This window comes from Leucoraja erinacea, chromosome 4 (genome assembly GCF_028641065.1).
Source record: "Leucoraja erinacea ecotype New England chromosome 4, Leri_hhj_1, whole genome shotgun sequence".
NCBI lineage: Eukaryota > Metazoa > Chordata > Chondrichthyes > Rajiformes > Rajidae > Leucoraja > Leucoraja erinaceus.
The window spans coordinates 89,781,776-89,802,207 of NC_073380.1; the positions used below are offsets into that span (position 1 = coordinate 89,781,776).

General features: G+C 42.1%; 1 protein-coding gene across 2 annotated transcripts in view; it reads left to right on the forward strand.

Annotated features, from left to right (window-relative positions):
- The window catches only part of atp9b (ATPase phospholipid transporting 9B), a 334,567-nt gene that overhangs the window by 291,756 nt on the left and 22,379 nt on the right, over positions 1-20,432 (forward strand). For both annotated transcript variants that reach the window (XM_055634761.1, XM_055634763.1), the window contains exons 19-24: positions 3,544-3,714; positions 4,471-4,569; positions 7,924-8,013; positions 12,023-12,167; positions 13,065-13,129; positions 17,772-17,927. In XM_055634761.1, the coding sequence (XP_055490736.1) occupies positions 3,544-3,714; positions 4,471-4,569; positions 7,924-8,013; positions 12,023-12,167; positions 13,065-13,129; positions 17,772-17,927 (726 nt within the window). The remainder of the gene's footprint in view (positions 1-3,543; positions 3,715-4,470; positions 4,570-7,923; positions 8,014-12,022; positions 12,168-13,064; positions 13,130-17,771; positions 17,928-20,432) is intronic.

The window sequence follows — 20,432 nt, forward strand, 5'->3', positions numbered from 1 at the left end:
CTAGTTCATCTTGCTGTATCCTTTGCACCCTTTGGTACATTTGCAGCCAGGTGTGAAATATCACGCTTCATAATGAGGTGAAAGATATGTTCCTAGAATTAATAAATTATGTATGTACAATCTACTAAATTACTGCTGAGCAGAAAATTGTAATCTAAATTTTAAAACATTAATGAAGTGGTATTTTTAATTTCCAATATCAAGCCTGTTGTATAATGATATAAAACAATTCCGCCTTATTATGAAACTGTGGTAATTACAGAGTTCTTTGTAAAACCAAAACAAAAATCATATAAATGGCATAAGTATACATATGTAGTAATGAGCCAAGTCATAAGCCTAGGCCAAGTCATGGGTGACACGGTGGTGCAGCTGGTAAAGCTGCTGCCTCACAGCACCAGCAACCTGGGTTTGATCCTGAGTTTGGGTGCTATCTGTATGGAGTTTGCACATTTATCCTGTGACTGTGTGGTTTTCCTCTGGGTGCTCTGGTTTCCTCTCGCATCTAAAAGACGTGCGGGTTTGCAGGTTAAATAGCCACTGTAAATTGTTCCTAGTGTGTGGGGAATTGATGAGAAAGTGAAATAATATAGAACTAGTGTGAATGGGTGATTAATGGTCAGCGTGGACTCGGTGGGCCAAAGAGCCTGTTTCTATGCAGTATCTTCAAACTTAGAAAAATTAATTTTGAGGAAATAGAATATTTGGTCATTAATTGATTACAAATGTATATTTACGAGAATCTCGCATCATTGGACTTGGGAGGATTTGACACATGTGTAATGATATTTTTCTGTAATTATCGATGACAAATAACCAAGATTCAGGACCGGGTCTGGATTGAGCATTGTTGGCTCCACGTCCAGAGCACACACTGCTGTTGCCTTTGGGTTCAGGCTGCGAATTCTTGCCTCTTTTGTCCTTTGGGTTGACCTGTTTGGTCCAACGCAACCGGGCTGCTCCATCCCTCTTCTCTGTCGGAAATGGGTAAAGTTTGAAGGGAGGTGGGCAGAAACATTTCCCATTGCAAATTTACAGTAGTGGCTGTCACACACATTCTGCATCCACTTATTCAGGTGATACGTGCTGCTCGAACAGCCCCAAATTGCACAAATGTGCATGGCTTTGCCCAGTAACATACAAAACAAAATAAATAACAGTCAATTATACGTTAATTCAAATAAGGTTCTGTAAGCATGTCCATTACATAGGTACAAGTTATAATGCAAAAGAAAATGGTGCAAGAATATTGAACTAATTTGTACAAATACTGATTAAAATTATCCAATGTAATGGGATTGAGAAGAGACATGATTAGTCAGGAGACTCGTGACTAAGTTTTGTGCTGCACAACTTTACTTACACATGTACATGTAGAACTCATTCAGAAGTCAACATACCTGCAATCAGCCCGTGGCCATGGACTAGTAAAGTGAGAGGTGAAAACCCCACAAATTCTTTTCATAATATCTATTGATAATTTTAGAAATCATACATTTATTCTCCATCTCCCCCCAAAAACAAAAACAATAAAAAATGGTTGTTATTCATCGTCATGATCTCGCTCACTCGCCAAAGCATAGAGCAATAAAACCCACAAATCATTGTTATTTTGTACAAATGAACGATAAATACACCTAGTTCGTTTTGAAAGCAATATTTTCTTACTTCGAAGAAGCAAAACTGGAAAATACGTATGAAACGCAAGTCCGTACACATACAGTAGCTCAGCTGGCGAGAATGTTTATCCCGAGTGATCCAAAGGACAAAGGATATTTATTTGTCACATACACCAATTGGTGTAGTGAAATTTGTCTTGCCATGCGGCACACAGATAAAGATAAGACACAACATTAAAGAATTGAACAATAAACATAAAAACGTCCTGAAATTGGAGGTCAATGTTCATACCGCTAGGGTGTAAACTGCCCAAGCGAAATATGAGGTGCTGCTCCTCCAATTTACGGTGGGCCTCACTCTGGCCATGGAGGAGGCCCAGGACAGAAAGGTCGGATTCAGAATGGGAGGGGGAGTTGAAGTGCTGAGCCACCGGGAAATCAGGTTGGTTATTGCGAACTGAGCGGAGGTGTTGGGCGAAGCGATCGCCAAGCCTACACTTGGTCTCACCGATGTAGAGCAGCTGACACCTAGAGCAGAGGATGCAATAGATGAGGTTGGAGGAGGTGCTGCTGAACCTCTGCTTCACCTGGAAAGACTGCTTAGGTCCTTGAATGGAGTCAAGGGGGGAGGTAAAGCAAGAGAAGTGTAGCATTCAGAATAGCGGTTTACATGACCCACTAAAGAGGATAAGAACACAAAATTAAACACTAACAATTGTACATTTATTCAAAATCCAAATTTTTTTTTTTTAGCTTAATTAATTAAACAAAATTTATAAACTTGACCCAGTGATACTAGCTTTTCAAGGACTGGTAGTCACATAGCAAGTGTCTTAGATACCACATTTAGTAACTACACTGTTCGGTAAATTCACAATGCGATGGATGGGCTTGATGAAGTGATACCAGTTTCCCAATATCTGGTTTAAAGTCACTTAGCAGGTCATAAATCACCATATTCAGTAACCTGGAGTGGATTTCTTTGCTTGGAGAGAAGTTGAGTGACCACACTAAAACCACGTTCTACAAAATATGATGTTGGAAATGCAACAAGGAGCTTCTAAACCATTGTCCATAATGCAGGATAGTGATCAGAAATTTCTTCTGTAACCAAAACTCTTGGTCTGATTTATTAAACTATGGCATCAGCGCAGCGTCACCCACTGCTTCTTTGAGACCCCCAAGGTAATCCCAGAGCCCCTGAGGGGGCCGAACCATTACCGTTTGGGAACCACTACATTAGAGGATGGTGGTCATAGAGTTATACAGCTCCAAAACAAGCCCCTTCAGCCCAACTTTGTACATGCCGACCAAAATGCCACCCTGAGTGTGTCCCATTTTTCTGTGTTTGACCTATATTCCTATAAACACCCCATGAGCCTGTCCAAATATCTTTTAAACATTGTACATTTAGTCACATCTGCCACTTTTCATATACCCACTGTCTTCCACGAAAAAAACCCTGCCCCTCAGGACCCTTTTAAATCTCCCCACACTCACGTTTATCCTGTGCTATCAAGTTGTAGACTCTCTGACTATCGGTGAAATTACTGTTTCCATTAAACTTATCTATGCCCCTCAAGATTTTATTAATTTGTACTGAAATGTTGCCCCTCCATCTCCTTAATTCCAGGAGTAAAACATCCCAGCCTGTACAGATTTTTATTATATGGAAAGACCTGCCAGAAGACTTGGTATAGACAGAAGTATTTATAGTGTTTAAAAAGTAATAGATATTATCCTATGAAATGAATAATGCAGGCAAAAGGGATTTGTGTAGACTAGCATCACAGTAGGCATGGACAAGTTGGGGCATTGGATTTATTCAGTGCTGGGTAGTTCCGAGAATTTCAACATGCAACATCAACAACATTGTTCTCTGCATGTTTTTATCTGCTTAAAGGTGCTTACTTGTACTTGACAGAACCGATATAACCAGGCAAAGCTGAGTGTTCACGATCGTACACTAAAAGTGGCAGCAGTTGTGGAGAGTCTTCAGCGAGAAATGGAGCTCCTGTGCCTCACTGGAGTGGAGGATCAACTGCAAGCCGATGTGAGGCCTACATTAGAAATGTTGAGGAATGCTGGAATAAAGGTCAGATTGGGATGAGTCCCCAGTACAATTTTCAGATGTCTAATTTAATAATGTTATATTGGGAAATACGAAAGAAACGGAGAAAGTGTAAAACTGTACGAACACATCACTTGTTACATTTCATTACCATGAAACCAACCTTGCTAATCAGTATAGTACTGTTGTCCTACACAAAATTGAAGTAGATTGCAAAGATCATTATATCCATATAAATTGAATTATCACTTTTACAATACCTTCTAATCTGGTGGAATGGCCAATTTGCATACAAGGCCATTTATCTCCTTATAAGATTGTATGTTCACCGCTTTACAGTTTACAAAGATGGCATTGAATGTTTTGAGGTAGAACTGGCTGTTGTCAGCATGTGCAGCATCACCTGCTTCCCGAATGGCCAAAGAGCAACATGTGAATGTGAAATAGGAAGCAGATAAAGGCAAGTGCTAGGCAATGGTGCAGAAGTGGGACGAGGAGCTATTGCAGGTGATTCTCTAATTACAATCAGATAAGATTGGAACCAGAGACGGATAATCTTTCCCAGCTGGGTGGCTGAGGGAAGTTGTAAGAAGAGGATATACATGCATTGAAGATGAGCAATGAATGCCATGGTTGCAATTACAGGTTGTCATACGCAACTTTAAAATCCACTTTTTTGTATTTGGTCCAATCCAAAAAAATAAAATATTGGGCTTATGTAGCAATTGTGATCACAACACACACAAATAACTGAGAATTTTCCTTTACATTTTCTTTCAGATATGGATGTTAACTGGAGATAAACTGGAAACAGCGACTTGCATTGCAAAGAGCTCGCATCTGGTGTCCAGAAACCAAGATGTCCATATCTTTCGTCCTGTAAGTGTAATCAATTAAGCAGTTGTTCCCAAGGGTCAAAAGTTTCACAAATGTATATTCTTCCATGCATGTAGCTGTAAATACCATTTGCAAACTGGACTGCTGTACTGAAGGAACAAACTATCTGGTGCATAATGGTGCATTTGTGATTGCTTTTTTTGCAGAACATAAGGGCAAAATATTTTATTTAAAAAAGGTATTGTTGATTTTTTTTTAAATTTGATAATTAAATGTTGCAGTGAAACCTAAACGAGCTAATACCCATATAAATGAACCTACGCAGATCATTTTGGCTCTGTATATTTTGCAAGAAGTCTAAATTAATTTGTTTAAAAAAAAGACAGTTTTCCACATTCTGTTGATGCATGCATTCACCAACTTCTGCGTTGAGAATGTGGCCTCAGTGACTCTACCTCGTCTAACTATGTCTTCCCTCGCAAGGGACTAAATTCCATCCCTCACCAGCAGAGCTACCTCCCCTCCTCTACCCACCTGCCTGTCCTTTCTATAGGATGTATAACCCTGAATATTAAGTTCCCAGGCCTGATCCTCCTGCAGCCACGTTTCAGTAATCCCCGCAATGTCATATTTACCAACCTCTACCTGAGCCTCAAGCTCATCCACCTTACTTCTTATACTCCGTGCATTCATATACAATACTTTTTATTCCTTATGCATCTCACCTTTCACATCGATCCCTATTACACCTTGCCATACTCTCCTATCCCTTTGTGAGCTTTCTTTCCCGTTAATGCTGGGGTCATTAACTATCCCTTTACTCTCTTTCCCTTTAACTCCATCCTTGACTATCCCATTTGACACCAAATTGAACCGATGGGATAATGACCGATCTGAATAATATTGGGAACTGTTCTACATAGTAATTAACCTATGACTAAACCTGTTTTTGAAATTAGCATTGTTAACTTGATCCCTATGTCTCAAAAGTTCCTAATTGAATGTAGAAATTACTCTGCCAGTAATGAAGTGCAAGAATCTGTCTGTTAAACATGGATCTTTTTGGACCTTTTGACAACCTGAAATTATCAGTTTAACTTGCCTGCGATTATTCCATGCCATGCTGTTAATTTAAAATGTCTTGCACAAGTATATATGAGCAAACTAGTGTAGCTGACTTCCTATTTTCACAAATAACAAGAATATTTGTTTGCATATTTCCTGAAAGAAGCTTGGATTCCTAAAGCTGTTCAGTATTATTTTCTGTGTGAGGTAATGTGGAAAAACATTAAATGAGCATTGAAACAGCATTCAGAAAAGTGGTCGAAGTGGAATTCAGTAGTGGTTGAAGAATGTAATCCAGAGAGAAGTTAAGCCATTTAGAGTAAGTCTCCAACCCTTGAAAGGATTCATTGCTTTCAAGAAGATGCTGGAGTGAAGGTAGAGTGTGTGTATGATCATGGAACACAAGTAGAAAGACAGAACTGTATGTCATGTTGCAACCATGTTGCAACCACCAGAGGGCAGCAATGATCCAACTAACATTTCAGAGCAAACTGAAGATCTATACTGACCACACAAGTGCTTATATAGCATGCAAGACAAGCTCATGTAATGTGACAGCTGAAAATGACGTTAATTAGAAGAAAAAAACAATTTTCTATTACACCAGTCCCGTCCCCTTGCTGGGGGACGCCCTTCGGCATCACGCATACACACATACTCACCACCCCCCACACACACTAAACCCCCCCTCCCCCCTTGGTATTATATTAGTATTATTCATTCGCTCCTTTTACTCCATTCCCCGCCCTATCCACTCATAACCCGCAACTGCGCAGCCGTGAGTAGAGGGAGGGGGTAGAGATTGAGGGGTGGGGGGGGCGTGGCGTCACAGGGGAGGGCTGGTTCCTGAACGCAATACTCCACCACTCACCCATAGGTCCCAATATTCACCACTCCCTAGAGAGGGGGGGGGGGGCAGAGAGGGAGGGGGGCAGAGAGGGCCCCCTCTCCTCTACACCCCCACCCCCCCCCCCCCCCCCCCCTTTCCCCCCCCCCCCTCTCCCCCCTCCCTCTCTATCTCTTTCTCTGTTCCGGGGAAGGGGTAGAGAGGGAAGGGGAGGGGGTAGAGGCAGCACCTACCCAGGTCGTAGAGCAGGCCCCCCCCCCACCAGGCGCTGGGCCCGAGCTAGGCTGCGGCCAGCGTGGACCATAGCGAGGCCTGGAATGATCTGAGACGGTGAAAAGCAGTGGAGGGCCGGCCGATCATGACCACCTTTCCACTACGCTTGTCTGCGGCCACGCTGTGATAACGACCGCTGCCGCCATGTTGTCGAACTTGAAGGAGCCCAGCGGAGCGCGCAGCATGCCTTGATCACGTGTTCTACGGCTTCAATCCAGACCCGGGGGGGAGGGGGGCTGGGCCAGGCCACGTAACTCGCAGCTCTTCACTGTTCGTTGAAAATTCTGCGCAGGTTGCCATGAGGAGCAAAGGCATTGAGACGTCATCGCTCGCTTCAGCACGTTAGATTTTAAAAATATGTCAGATAGGTGAACAATTTTAGTAAAAGAACTCGGGAAATAATGAATCAAATTTTCAGATGAGGGGATTTTTGAAATCATGAGGTAAATCTCTACCAGAATATGTAAAAATGTCATCGTTACCACGTCGGGTTTTCGACGAGATGTGAGTCACATATGAAAAGACACACACACACACATTTTTAATAGTTACTAGACCAGGGGGGGGGGAAGGATTTTAGTAAAAATGTGTAGATTAAAACAACGAAATTTAATGAGGATTGGATTTGTGAGTGGAAAAGTGAAATGTCTAGCGAAATGGAAAAAATCTCTTGAGTTTTTGCGTGTGGTTTTGACGGACCAAGGAATCAAAGGCCAAATCTGACACCCACAAACAAATAAAGACACACACACACACACACACACACACACACACACACACACACACACACACACACACACACACACACACACACACACACACACACACACACACACACACACACACACACACACACACACACACACACACACACACACACACACACACACACACACACACACACACACACACACACACACACACTTTTAAAAGTATATAGATATGATGCATCATCTGCATGCACCAAGTGAAGAAACGCCTGGTTCTAAAAGTTAATTGAATTTATTAAAGCATTCACTCAAGATTGTGAAAAAGCACATGCACTCATAGTGACAATCTCCATTTTTTTCACTTTTTGTTGGTATGTTTCATAATGATCTGATCCAAACGGACTCTATTACTCGATTTCTTTCTGTATCTGCCCAGCATAAAATGTTGAACACTGATTTACACATCTTTTTCGGAACTAAATTGAAGGCTTGCCCTTGCAGGTAACAAATCGTGGTGAAGCTCATTTGGAGCTCAATGCTTTCAGGAGGAAACATGACTGTACATTGGTTATATCGGGGGACTCTTTAGAGGTAAGCGTTAAAGTCTGCTGTGCAAAGATAGCAATAAAACACCAACGTTGTTATAAACTCAACTTAGAAGCACTGCTGTTATAAATGCCTTCACTCACCGAGTTTGTTATAGCTCAATCATATTTATATTCTCTTTCTGGGAACCTAGGAAATAGGAGTAGACTGCTCTGCTTCTCACTGATTGGATAGCACGCTGAAGAATAATAGCTCTTCACTGTACCTCGGTTCACCAGACAATAATAAACGTAACTAAATTTATTACTATTCACTATTTTAAACACAGTCAGTGACTAAGCTTCTATAGCCCTCCGGGGTAGGGAACATCTCAATGAGTAAAGAACCAAGAGACCAAAATGGCCTATGGTGTATTTGACCTGTTTTGCATTCCTGCATCCAGGCGTAATAAATGTACATTTCAGTGATGTTTCTCCTTTAAACACTAGAGACCTACTCCCCTCGAACACTCCTTTTATGGCCGATGCACCACACCTCGGACCAGTATGATAATTTACAAGCGGGTTTTGAGGATTTTGATGATTGATAGAGAAAAAAAACTCTTCATGGTTACAAAGAATCTAAATGTATTAAAATCTAATGAAATACAGTAAAAGGATTAGTGAAAGATTAAATGTCACAAGTATATCATCCTGTTTGCCAGACCTTCGCTGATACAAGTGGCAGCTGGTAGCAATGAGCCGCATGCCTGCCTTCTGCATGCTGGGGACTCCTTTACAGCTGCCTGGCCAAGAAAACTCCATAGTCCCGGCAGCATTCTGGATCTCGATCCGAGGGGAAGTCCATTGAGCTCACGTAGCATGCACTTATTTGTTCAATAAGCCTGGGCTGCTTCTCTACAAACAGCAGTCAACTATGTTTTTAAAACTAGGTATCCTCCTTGGTTATGGGCACTGGGGTTATTTATTATATCAGGATTAAGCTAATCTCAAATGTCTATGGTAAGGAAAGTTTGGCTTGTCTTAATATTAGATGTCTTTGAGGCTACATAATGTGCGACCTCGTGATTTACTACCACTTCCAAGTGTGCCCAATTATTTTCCGAGGCACCTAATTGTTTTTCTAAGCAAACCTTCTTACTTTACATAGGAACTGTTAACAGACAACTCCTTTTTAGCTGAAAAGCCTGTTTTAACTCTTGCGTTACAACCAGTCGGGTGAATCTTCCCTACACTCGTTCCATAGCAAATATATCCTTCTCTCAGGAAATAGGAACAAAGCTGTACACAATATTAAGGGCAGACTCGCCTAACCCCTCTATTACGATACGATAAAACTTTATTCATCCCCGGAGGGAAATGGTTTGCCGACAGTCACAACACACAAGGTACACAATAACTTGAAATTAAAAGTGAAACCAAAAAGAAAAAACAAGCGACTGTTGGCTGGCTGCCGTGTGCACAGCGCCTTCACCGAAGCAAATGAACAAACACAGACTTATCCCCTGGCAAGAGGATTCTAAACTACAGTGCCCCCCCCCCCACACACACCGGTTCCCCCTTTGTTCTCCCACCATCCCTCACACCGGGTCCCCCCCACACCGGGTCCCCATTGTTCTTCACGGCGGGTAAGACAATTCTCGTGAGACAACTTTACTCTTGTACTCAAGCAATAAAACCCACAAATGCTCGTTATGTCATAAAGTTATATTATACAGAAATGGCCCCTTCAGCCCAACATCTCCATGCCAACAAAGATATCCTATCCAAGCTAGTCCCATTTACCCATATTTGGACCGTGTCCCTCCAAATGTTTCCTGTTCAATTACCTATCAAATGTCTCCTAAATGTTGTTATGGCACCTGCCTCATCTACTTCCTCTGATAGCTCATTCCCTATACACAACACCCTCTGTGTGGGAAAAGTTGCTGCTCATGGTCCTTTAAAAATGTTCCTCACTCACCTTAAACCTGTGCCCACTAGTTCTTGTTTCTCCTAACCTGGGAAAAAGTGTCTGTGCATTCACCCTATCTATTCCCCACATGACACCTCGATAAGATCATCCCTCAACCTCCTGTGCTCCAAGGAATAAAGTTCTAGCCAGTCCAATCTTTCTCAAAAGTTCAGTCTCTGAAGTTTTAGCAACATAAATGTTCTCTGCAACCATTCCAGCTTATTGGAATATTCCTATTGTAGGGTAATCAAAACTAACACAACATTTCAAGTGCAGCCTCACCAACGTAATGTACAACTGTAACAAAACATCCCAACCTCTATACTTGGTTTCTTGACTGATGAAGACCAGCATGCCAAGAGCCTTCTTCACCACCCAATCTACGTGTGATGTCATTTTCATTCTTGTTCTAGAACTTCCTGCTCTAGAACACTCCCCCCTGCTGTTCACTATGAAAGTCCTGCCTTGGTATGACTTCCCAGAATGCAACACCATTCACTTATCAAAATTAAACTGCATTACCTTATCCCGGCGCAACTCATCAAGATCCTGTTATCATTATTGATAACTATCGTCACTGTCAACAATTTTAATGTCATCTTCTAACTTGCTAATCATGCCATGTAAATTCTCATCCAAATTGGTGATTATAGATAATGAGGCATATCACTGGTCACAATCCGAAAAATCCCATGTAATCTAATCTTCCAGAGCAGTCTACCATGCGGAGCATTATCAAAGGCCTTTGCTGAACTTCATATAAGCTACGTCTATAGCTCTGCTCTCATCAAACTTCTTGGTCACTTTTTACCAAAAACTCAAATTTGTGCAACATGATCTCCCATATACAAAACAATGCTAACTATCCCTAAGCAACCTCTGTCTTTCCAAATGCCAATGTATGTTGCCTTTCAGTCTTGTCCAGTAACTTTCCTACCACAGATGTTAAGCCTACTGGACTGTAGATCCCAGTTTTTTTTTTCTGTGCAGCTCTCCTTAAATAGAGGCACAACATTAACCACCCTTCAGTCTTCTGTCACTCATCCGCATCTAACGGTGATTCATATATCTCCTGCAATTTCTTCAATAGATTCCCACCGTGGTCTTGGGTACATCCAGTGCTTTTATTGTAGACAAAAAGGTGCCATTCCTAGCTGATAGCATCTATAGCAGATTGTTGTCCTACAAAGCTGCTTACGTTTTATTTTTAAGGACCTGACTGTCCAATTTACTTTATTTTGTTTTTAACTTTAGTAATCTCTTTGTAATATTAAACATTCAAAAAATGTGAAGACCTAGTTCTTAACATTTTAGAGATGACGGTTTGCCGTACCGTCACAAAGAAAGCACTGGCAATATCTGCTCAGGCCTGAGAGATATATCTGCGTTTATATGCCTTAGAATGTTTAACACCTCTTCAACTCTAATACTGACTGACCTCAAGGCATCTCCATTAACATTAGCAAGTTATCTTCATGTCTTCCTTAATGGTAAAAACAGGAGAAATATTCAGTAAGAACCTCACTCCTCTCTTGTAGCTCCACATGTGCATGACCTATTTGGTTTTTGAGGCCTCCCTGTCCTCTCTCTAGTTACCCTTTTCCCCTTACTTTACTTATAATATCTATTTTTATTATCCTTAATCTTTTCTGCCAAAGCTATCATATGCCCCACCAATTTAGGATGATCAGATTTTACTTTGCAGTCTCTGCATCCACAATGGCAGTTTCATTACTTTTCTTGATCTTATTACCTAATTTTTATTGTTTTCATTGATATTCTTGTGACATTTCTGTGTGGCAATTTGAAAGTCTGAGCAGCTCTTAACTGTATCAGTTCATCTTTAAGATGACACCCCTGACAGTGCAGGGACTCCTTCAAGAGTGCACTGAGGTGCCAGCCCTGAATTTTTCCAAGTCTCTGGAATGAGACTTGGAACCTTCTGAGTAAGCGATCATATCCCTCTGAATCACAGCTGACAAAAGCTAAATATTTCCCATTTGTGCCAGGGAAACTGCTGTTTTTCATCTCTCAGGATGTTGCTTGGAAAACTGACGTACTTAAAGTTATCACATTTTTTTATCCTTTTGTTTCATTATAGGTTTGCCTAAAATATTATGAGCATGAATTTGTGGAACTTGCCTGCCAGTGCCCGGCTGTTGTGTGTTGCCGATGTTCTCCCACACAAAAGGCTCAAATTGTGAAGCTGTTGCAACAGCATACTGGCAAGCGCACGTGTGCAATAGGTAAGCGTGGAGCTCCTTCACCTTCCTATATTCAATCAGACCCATGGTTGAAAAATGATAAGTGCAATAATTTTGTGCAGGAATTGGAGCTGACTTTAAAAAGATAATTGATGTCTTAATCAAAACTTGGCTTGCTTTCCAGTTAAGAATTGTTTTTTGGCTGTGATATTTTTTCCATTTGATCCTGACTCATTAAGAAGGAACATTTTTAAAGTGTTATAATTTTGATCTGCGCCAATCTTGTTACATAAATGATCATAGAAATCAAATCTTGGCAGAGCAGGTGCTATGAATGTGTAGGTTTAGTTTGTTGAATGTAATGGACTTGGAGATTAATCGATTAGGAATGGAGCTCTTTCTACTAACATGTTGGCTATAAAGTATTAGAAAACAACGGTTCAGAGTTCAAGAAATACTGAGGTTAAAAATCATTACTTTCCTGGGTTTCTATCCTTCAAATGGAACTTGATTTTCCATTCACTTTTATTTGTGTAGATGTAACGTGTGGTAGGTCCACAGGGTGGCAATGACGAGGATTGCAACTGATCACAAGCACATGAAATTCAGCAGTCGTCCAGCAGGAATGAGAACAAATAGCAGAGCTGGGATTTGTTTTATAAAATCGCTAATGAGAAACTCAGAACTCTTCCATCTATTTGAAAGCCCATCTTCAATTAATGATACCTCAGGATTCAATGGTCATTTAATTAGCCAGTAAATTAATGTTCTATTTTTAGATACTGGAGAGAAAATTTTCAAAGTTAAGTTTGTTTGTGAACTTCTCTTTCAATCTTGGAATAGTTTCTTTTCATTTTCTCTTTGGAGTGGTTTGTTATTTGTTAACCAGTATTAAGCTGCTCAGTGATAGGTTTACTTTAACAATGACATATTTTACAGGTGATGGAGGTAATGATGTCAGTATGATCCAAGCAGCTGACTGCGGGATTGGAATTGTAGGAAAGGTAATAATCTTTTGTGTTCAGATTTTGTGGCTCAGTGTTGGAAATTGTTAAGCAAAAAAAGAGTGGGGAAACTTTGAATATAGAAACATAGAAACATAGAAATTAGGTGCAGGAGTAGGCCATTCGGCCCTTGGAGCCTGCACCGCCATTCAATATGATCATGGCTGATCATCCAACTCAGTATCCCGTATCTGCCTTCTCTCCATACCCTCTGATCCCCTTGGCCACAAGGCCCACATCTAACTCCCTCTTTAATATAGCCAATGAACTGGCCTCAACTACCCTCTGTGGCAGAGAGTTCCAGAGATTCACCACTCACCAAATTCACCAAATATATCTTTGGACAGCATCTGCAATGCATCCAATTTCTTCAAAATTAAATAAAGTGCGGTTATGTGATACAACGGATGATTTATCAAATGGAAAATTAGAATTCTAATCTATGGACCTTTATCGTGATACCCTCTTGTAATCTCTACATCAACAACAATAAAAATAGAGGAGGTGGAGAGGCTTTTCAGAGGACAAAAAAGCCTGAAATCTCCAGGACCCGACAATGTTTCCCCCTTTTAAGCTCTGTGCCAAACAGCTGGCATCAATATATACAGAAAATGCAAACATGTACTGTCCCTGCCTGCTTCAAAGTCTCCACTATTGTCCCTGGACCCAAAAAGGCAAGGATTACTTGTCTTAATGACTACTGTCCTGTCGCACTGACCTCTGTAGTCATGAAGACACTTGAAAGGCTTGTGCTGGCCAAGCTGAAAAATATCACAAACCCCCTGCTGGACCCTCTGCAGTTTGCATGTTGGGCCAATAGATCTGTGGATGATGCAGTCAACCTGGGCTTGCACTTCATCCTACAGCACCTGGACCGCCAGGGGACCTATGCGAGGATCCTGTTTGTTGATTTTAGCTCTGCATTCAACACCATTGTGCCAGAGCTACTACACTCCAAACTTTCCGAGTTGACTGTGCCTGAACCCCTCTGTCGGTGGATCACCAGCTTCCTGACAGACAGGAAGCAGCATGTGAGGCTGGGAAAGCACATCTAAGACCCGCAAACCCTCCGCATACGAGCACCGCAAGGCTGCATACTCTCCCCTCTCCTCTACTCTCTCCACACCATGACTGCACCTCCACTGGTTCTCAAGTTTGCGGATGACACACCTCTGATTGGACTGATCTAGATGCCATCGCAACAGCCTGGAGCTCAATGCTCTTCAGACAGTGGAATTGATTGTCGAATTTAGGAGAGCTCTGCCTCCCCTCACCCCACTCACCATCAACAACACCACAGTCACATCTGTGGAGTATTTTAAGATCCTGGGAACCATCATCTCCAAGGACCTTAAATGGAGGACTACCATCGACTCCACAGTCAAAAAAGCGCAGCAGAGGATGTACTTCCTGCGGCAGCTGAGGAAGCACAATCTGCCACAGGCAATGATGGTCCAATTCTATAAAGCCATCGTAGAGTCTGTCCTCACCTTCCCCATCATGGTCTGGCTCAGCTACCAAGCACGATATCCGGAGGCTACAGCAAGACGTCAAATCAGCTGAGAAGGTTATTGGCTGCAACCTTCCCTCCATTGATGAACTGTACACTGCAAGGGCCAGGAACGAGCGGGCAAGATCATCTCTGACCCATCTCAACCTGGCTACAAACTCTTTGAATCACTTGCCTCTGGAAGGCAAGTCTGGACTGTCAAAGCTGCCACAGCCAGACATAAAAACAGTTTTTATCCACGAGTAGTTGCTCTACTCAACAGCCAAAAATCTGTAGCCTCCCTTTGATCTGGTATTTTGTTCGTTCACATGCTTGATCAATGGTGTTTTATCATTAATGTTTTATTATTATTAATGTTTAGTGTTTTCTGAGTCATTCATAACTGTCACTGTATGTCATGTTGTAACTTGTGGGCGGAGCACCAAGGCAAATTCCTTGTATGTGAATACGGCCAATAAACTTATTTATTTACTTAAGCCAAGAATACCTTAATTGAATATACAGCATACAAACAATTTCATTGGTCCACTCGACATTCTTTCGCAGCTCAAACTTCCAACCACTCCAATTACTTTATTGTTTTTTGTGAAACGTCATCATATGGCTCCAGCTCGTCATGAAATGTGTTATGTCCACGATCTGTTGATTTATTAGGAATTGTAGAACCGCATATCAAAAGCCATAGATGCCTTTTTTCAGCTATTTTATACGCTGTAATATTTTTCATTCAATTTTTTTTTTAAATTATTTTAATTGGCCACGTCATTTTCAATTATTTTAAAATATCTCTGTGCAAAAGACATTTAGAGATTTATCATTTTAGCTTTTTAGCTGGTATAGTGTGGGGTGGGGGGCTTTGCCAGCTGTCACTCAGCTGCAAGGGATGTGGCTTTTTCAGTGCATTATTAGAGATTGTGTTCACACAGTACTCATGGTTAGAATGTGTGATTTGGGTCTGCTCACGTATAAAGTTCTAATCTGATCCCACTGCACCTGATCTGAATCTGACCCAAGCCTATTTTTTAAAATATTTTCTGGAATCTGGGTATCACTGTCAAAGTCAGGAACATGTTGCCTGAATGCCGATGTGATGGTGATGGTGATGGTGAGCCACCTATTTGAGCTACGATAGTCCTTCAGGGAAAGATGTTGAACAGGGAGTTTCAGTTTTAGGATTGATGATGAAGAAGGAAAGTCAAAATATTTCCTAGTCAGGATGGTGTGCAGTGCTGGTGGAGCCTGCACTTGGTGGTATCGCTACTCATTTGCTGCTCTTGTCTTTCGTGTTCATAGAGGTCATGGGATTGTATGGTGCAGTTGGAGAAACCTGGGTGTGTAATTGCTTGTAGACCATTGATGGAAGCAAGGAATGTTTAGTTGGTCATAGGACTCCCATTCAAGCAGGCTGCCGAATCCTTAATAGCATCATATTTTTATAATTTATTACTTTATTTATTTCATCCCCTCCTAACCCAAAGATATCTGGAAAATCACACCCAGAGACACTGGCACCGACTAAACCTTGACATCCACATCCACATCCACATCCAGAAAAGATGTTCATGACTTGGGTAAAACCCTTCTCACATTCTCTTTCCCTCACAAGCAGATGTCACTACCAGACTGACTCAGAGGAAAATGTGAAGCAAGGACTTGGAAAAAGTGCTTCCTGGTCCCAGGCCATGTTGAGTTTCTCAGCCTACAGCCAACACTGCATCATGTTTGAAATTGAGAACAAAAAATAAGTCCCCCGTTCTGTCCCCCCCTTCTTTGCTGAATCAGACCACAGCTTGACCCAACCTGATCGTATAGTTTTGGCAGAACCAAGGCCTCACCTAATACTAACATATATGTTTGTGCCCTGTTGGGCTAGGCATTGCTCAGATAGCTGGATAATAGTCTGCGATACATTGGCCCAGTGAGCTTGGCCCTTGGGATTAAACATGGTAAGTAAAAGCAAGAAAGTAATCATCAAAATCAACAATAAAACCCACAGAAAACTGATTCCATTTGGCAAATGATGCAAGCTGCTGTTACATTGATTGCCATAAATTCAGACCCTTTTACCCCATCCTCCAATTCTCTTGGTGCCCAAAATTCTACTCCAGAGCTTTTTACACTTGTACATAGGAGCAATTGGCAAGTTGTTCCCAGTCTGCACAGTTGTTCACATCTGGAGCACCTTCTGAAGGCAAGCTTCAAAGAAGTTGCAATTTGGAAGTTTCTTATATGTTCCCTTGAGAATCATGCAGGTTCGCTGTCAGAGGCCCTGTCAAGAGTTTCTCTCAATGGATTATCCTGTCAATTGCTTTATTGCTGTAGTTATCTGCACAGGGTCTTGGCGTACGAAATACAGCATATATTTCTATTGTCATCTTACCTTGTTGAAGAAAGAGCTGCAAATTAATTTAAATATGATTTGCCCCATTGAATTTAGCGATTACACCTTGCCCACCTACTTTAGTTTTGAGATACAGCATGGAAATAAGCCCTTTAGCCCATTGATCACCAGTTCACATTAGTTATATGTTATCCCACTTTCCCATCCACTCCCTACACATTAGGAACAATTGTACAGAGGCCAATTAACCTACAAACTCGCGTATCTTTGAGATATGGAACAAAACCAGGGCACCCAGAGAAAACCCATGCACTCACAGGAGAAGTAAACAAAATACACATCGGCAGCACCCGAACAGGATCGAACCCAGATCTCCAGCGTTGTGAGGCAGCAACTCTACCATTGCGCTACTGTATGCCCTGAATACTACTATTCTGTCCCTTTAAGGTTCAGCAATCTCTGTTACACTGAGAAATTACCAATTGAGCCATTGGGTATTGTTTGTAAGATAACACGTGGCTAATCACTCTACAGTCCTTTGCTCAATAAAATATTCTGTTCTCTGCAAAAGCAACATTTGCTAATTTTATTAACCAAGTCAACGTGAGCCTCGAGTAAAGAAACCCATTTAACCAAGAAATGTATACATTTAACAAATGTAAACTTTGAAAATGTAGTCCAGGTTTTCTTTGAATCTAGTAGCAGGATTTAACTGTCACGGATGCTTTTACAGTGATATCTGTTTAACTACTGGTTTAATGGGATTTTTTGCCTATCTTTATAAAATCTAGGAAGGGAAACAGGCATCTTTGGCAGCAGATTTTTCCATCACTCAGTTTAAGCACATTGGCAGGCTACTAATGGTGCATGGACGCAACAGTTACAAGCGATCCGCTGCACTGGGCCAATTTGTCATCCACCGGGGCCTTATCATCTCCACTATGCAGGTAAATTTAACCTTGCCTTCTTTAAATGTGTAAATTGCACAATAGTCCAAAGCACAAAAGATTGAAACAACAGAAATATGAAAATGAAATCAGATGGTAGTGAACAGATGGTGATGAATGTATGATGCAAAGTTTGGCTTTCAATGGTGTGATGAGGCTTGTATATACCACACATTAAGCCCCTGAGACAGTGTGCCCGAGGTATGAGGAAGAGTATTTACAGCTTTAAACAAATAATGCAAATATACTGTTCGGAACGCTACCAAGCAACATGGTGTGCATCACGTAGACCAGTGGAATGGTTCGAACAGAAAGTAAATGGTATGATTTGGCTGAAATTAGGTTTGGAGAACTAGTCTGACTGCTGTCAGGCAGAAACTGGTCACGATTGATCTTAACATCTGTGGGTCCTTGCTGTGTGTGAAGTACATTCTCTTGTCTGACTATGTTCCAGTGATTGCACATCAAGGCAATCCCATTAGTTGTAAAACAGTTTGGAACACATTGAGCACATGGTGTGGTATGACATTTTTGAAGCGGAAAGTCTTTATTTTTTTTTTCTTAGGCACAAGAAAAGCCAGAGTATTTTCATTTGACACAATATTGAAATAACTAATTCAATAGAAATGGTGACAGGAACTGATTGGGGGGGCACAAGTTTCAGTGACTGGATCACAATCAAGTAATACAGGTGCACAACCTTTTATCCGAAAGCCTTGGGACCAGACACTTGTCGGATTTCGGACATTTTCGGATTTCCGAATGGAAGATTTTTAGCGTAGATTAGGTAGGTAGCGCGGGCGGCTTGAAAAGTCTGGAGCAGCTGGGGAGCAGCTCTGGAGACCGGGAGAATCATTGCATAAATGTTAGTCAGTTAGTTTGGAGGGATTTTATGTGGTGGTGGTAGAGTAGGGGTGAAGGGGGAAGGGGGAAACTTTAATTCTTAGTCCCTACCTGGTCGGCGACTCCCAACCTCGCGGAGCTGGGGGCTCCGTCCGGCCGCGGGCTGCGCCGGTTGGGGCTCCGACCCCGGCAACTCTACCCCTGGCTGCGCGGCTCCAAATCCAGCGACGCTCCAATGTTGGGGAGTCGGCGCCACAGCGCTCCGGAGCTTGCCGCACGGCGACCCGGTAAGGCATTGCCCGCCCCCCGCTGGTGTCCCAGCGCTGCGACGCCGCCGACTCCCATCATTCTCGGCTCTGTGGCGTCCGGCCGCGGACCGCGCAGGATTTGGAGCGCCTCGCAGCCAGGGGTAGAGTTGCCGGGGTCGGAGCTACAACCGGCGCCGCCCGCAGCCCCACACAGCGCTGCGGAGCTTTGCACTACCCGTAAGGCATCACCGCTCCCCGCCTCTCCGTTTAGGGGACTAAGAATTAAAGTTTACGCCTTCACCCCTCCCTTCACATAAAAGCCCTCCAAACTAACTGACTAACATTTAAGCAATGATTTACAGATGTTTAAGTGTCTCCCGGTCTCCGGGGAGGAGGCAGCCGCTACAGTAGTACAGACCTGGGTTGACCATGGTTCGTTTCGGGTCAAGTTTGGCGCCAAACGCGAGCTTTGGTGCGCAGACGACATCTGGAAAAAATGGCCGGTTTTCGGAGTTTTTCGGTTTCCGGAACACCGGATAAAAGGTTGTGCACCTGTACAAGGATACAACAGAGATTTGTGGTTGAAAATCAACTTTCGCAAGCTGCAGCAGGAAATGTTAAAGGGAAACTGAAGAGAGAAAAAAGATAAGCAAGTCTAGACGGAGGCTGAGAACAAACCTTTCTAAAAATGTCTTGGGGGGAAAAGTGGATGTATGTTCTATGCTGGCAAGATTTGCTTGGTCCCCATCTGGCTTTCAAGTAGTAGCCTCATCACTATTGCTCTGATCGATGGGGGAAGGTCTCTGGAAATGTAGTGAAGTAGAATATTGCACAAAGGGACAATTTGTACCCTCTTTTTAATTACTGTATTTTCCATAATATAGCATTACAGTATGTTGCTTGCCAACAAAATCAGCTCTAAATACTTCACCAGCCTACATTCCACGTGGAATCACATCCCTGGATTTCACTTTTGTTCAGCTAAGTAGGTTGTTTGGGGATGTAATCAATAGTCATTTTAATGATAGCGTGATACAATTTTAACTTATTTACAAATGACCCCATTGCTTAAGGCAGGGCTCGGCAACCTTGTTTTGCATAGGGGCCAGGACCCATGTCTGTGAGCGGATGGCAGGCCACATCTATCGCCATAGTTAATAAATGGAGGTAATAATAATACATACTAAATAAATTCATAGTTAGTAATAATACATACTAATAATACATACATTAGTAATAATACATACCAACTAGTGTGACACGGTGTTGTTTGTCGATTTAGTTTTCACGTGTTTTTCAATTAGTTTTCTGCAGATCCCAGGTTGCCTGCGTGGCCCAACGACTGGCTGTAGCGCCTAGGTCGCCTGTGTGCCCCGGGACTAGCTGCACTTCTCAGGTCACCTACGAGCCCTGG